The 1176-nt window shown below is 47.7% G+C and overlaps 1 protein-coding gene across 1 annotated transcript in view; it reads left to right on the top strand.

Moving 5' to 3' along the window:
• The window catches only part of NIBAN3 (niban apoptosis regulator 3), a 27271-nt gene extending 26629 nt beyond the window's left edge, over positions 1-642 (top strand). Inside the window, exon 15 of the mRNA XM_017501254.2 lies at positions 300-642. Within this exon, the coding sequence (XP_017356743.1) occupies positions 300-409 (110 nt within the window). The 3' untranslated portion in view covers positions 410-642. The remainder of the gene's footprint in view (positions 1-299) is intronic.
• The last annotated feature ends 534 nt before the right edge of the window (positions 643-1176 follow it).

Below are 1176 nucleotides of genomic sequence, written 5' to 3' on the forward strand. Positions count from 1 at the left end.
CCCGGGTTTAAGTGATTCCTCTGTCTCAGCCTCCTGAGTAGCTGGGACTACAGGCAGGTGCCACCATACCCAGCTAATTTTTTTGTATTTTAGTAGAGACGAGGTTTCACCACTTTGGCCAGGATGATATTGATCTCCTGACCTGTGATTCGTCTGCCTCGGCTTCCCAAAGTGCTGGGATTACAGGCGTGAGCCACCGTGCCTGGCCCATTAACTCTGATTTTTTAAGCACTTATTACATACCAGATGTCTGACATGTCTGACTTTTTGATGTCTGTTTGATATTTTTCATTATACAGATGAGGAAACTGAGGCTGAGCGAGGAGCGACCTGTCCCGGGCAGCCAGGCTCTGGTGCCCAGATCCAGCCACGCGGCCCGCCGTCTTCTCGAGAAACACTCCACACCTGAATCTTCACCCGAATCTATCTTGTTTCTATTAGATAAATGTCTACAAGAGGAATTTCTGGGCCAAAATCGATGTGCCATCTTTAGGCTTTTGTACCCACTGCCCATCCAGAAAACCGTGCCATTGTATACTCCAAGCAGCAGCATTTGTGTATTTCTTCCACGTCTTTACTTTTTTTTTGAGGCAGAGTCTTGCTTTGTCACCTAGGCTGGAGCGCAGTGGCATGATCTCGGCTCACGTAGCCTCCCCCTCCCAGGTTCAAGTGATTCTCCTGTCTCAGCCTCCTGAATAACTGGGATTACAGGTGCCTGCTGCCACGCCCAGTTAATTTTTGTATTTTTAGTAGAGACGAGGTTTCACCATGTTGGCCAGGCTGGTCTCAAACTCCTGTCCTCAAGTGATCTGCCCGCCTCGGCCTCCCAAAGCGTGGGGATTACAGGCAAGAGCCACCGAGCCCGGTCCATTTTTTTTTCTAATAATAGAGACAGGGTCTCGCTATGTTGCTCAGGCTGGACTTGAACTCCCAAACTCCAAGCAATCCTTCTGCCTCGGCCTCCCAAAGTGCTAGGGTTATAGGAGTGATCCACCGTGTCCAGCCTCCAAATCCTTTCTCAACACGAGGACTTTTCATTAAAAGAAAAAACTATGCCAATTAGACACACACAGAAATCTCATTCTTTTATTTTGAATTTATTTGACTAGATTGAATTTACAAATAAGTTTATTATGGCCGGGCGCAGTGGCTCATGCCTGTAATCCCAGCACTTTG

This window comes from Cebus imitator, unplaced genomic scaffold (genome assembly GCF_001604975.1).
Source record: "Cebus imitator isolate Cc_AM_T3 unplaced genomic scaffold, Cebus_imitator-1.0 Scaffold280, whole genome shotgun sequence".
NCBI lineage: Eukaryota > Metazoa > Chordata > Mammalia > Primates > Cebidae > Cebus > Cebus imitator.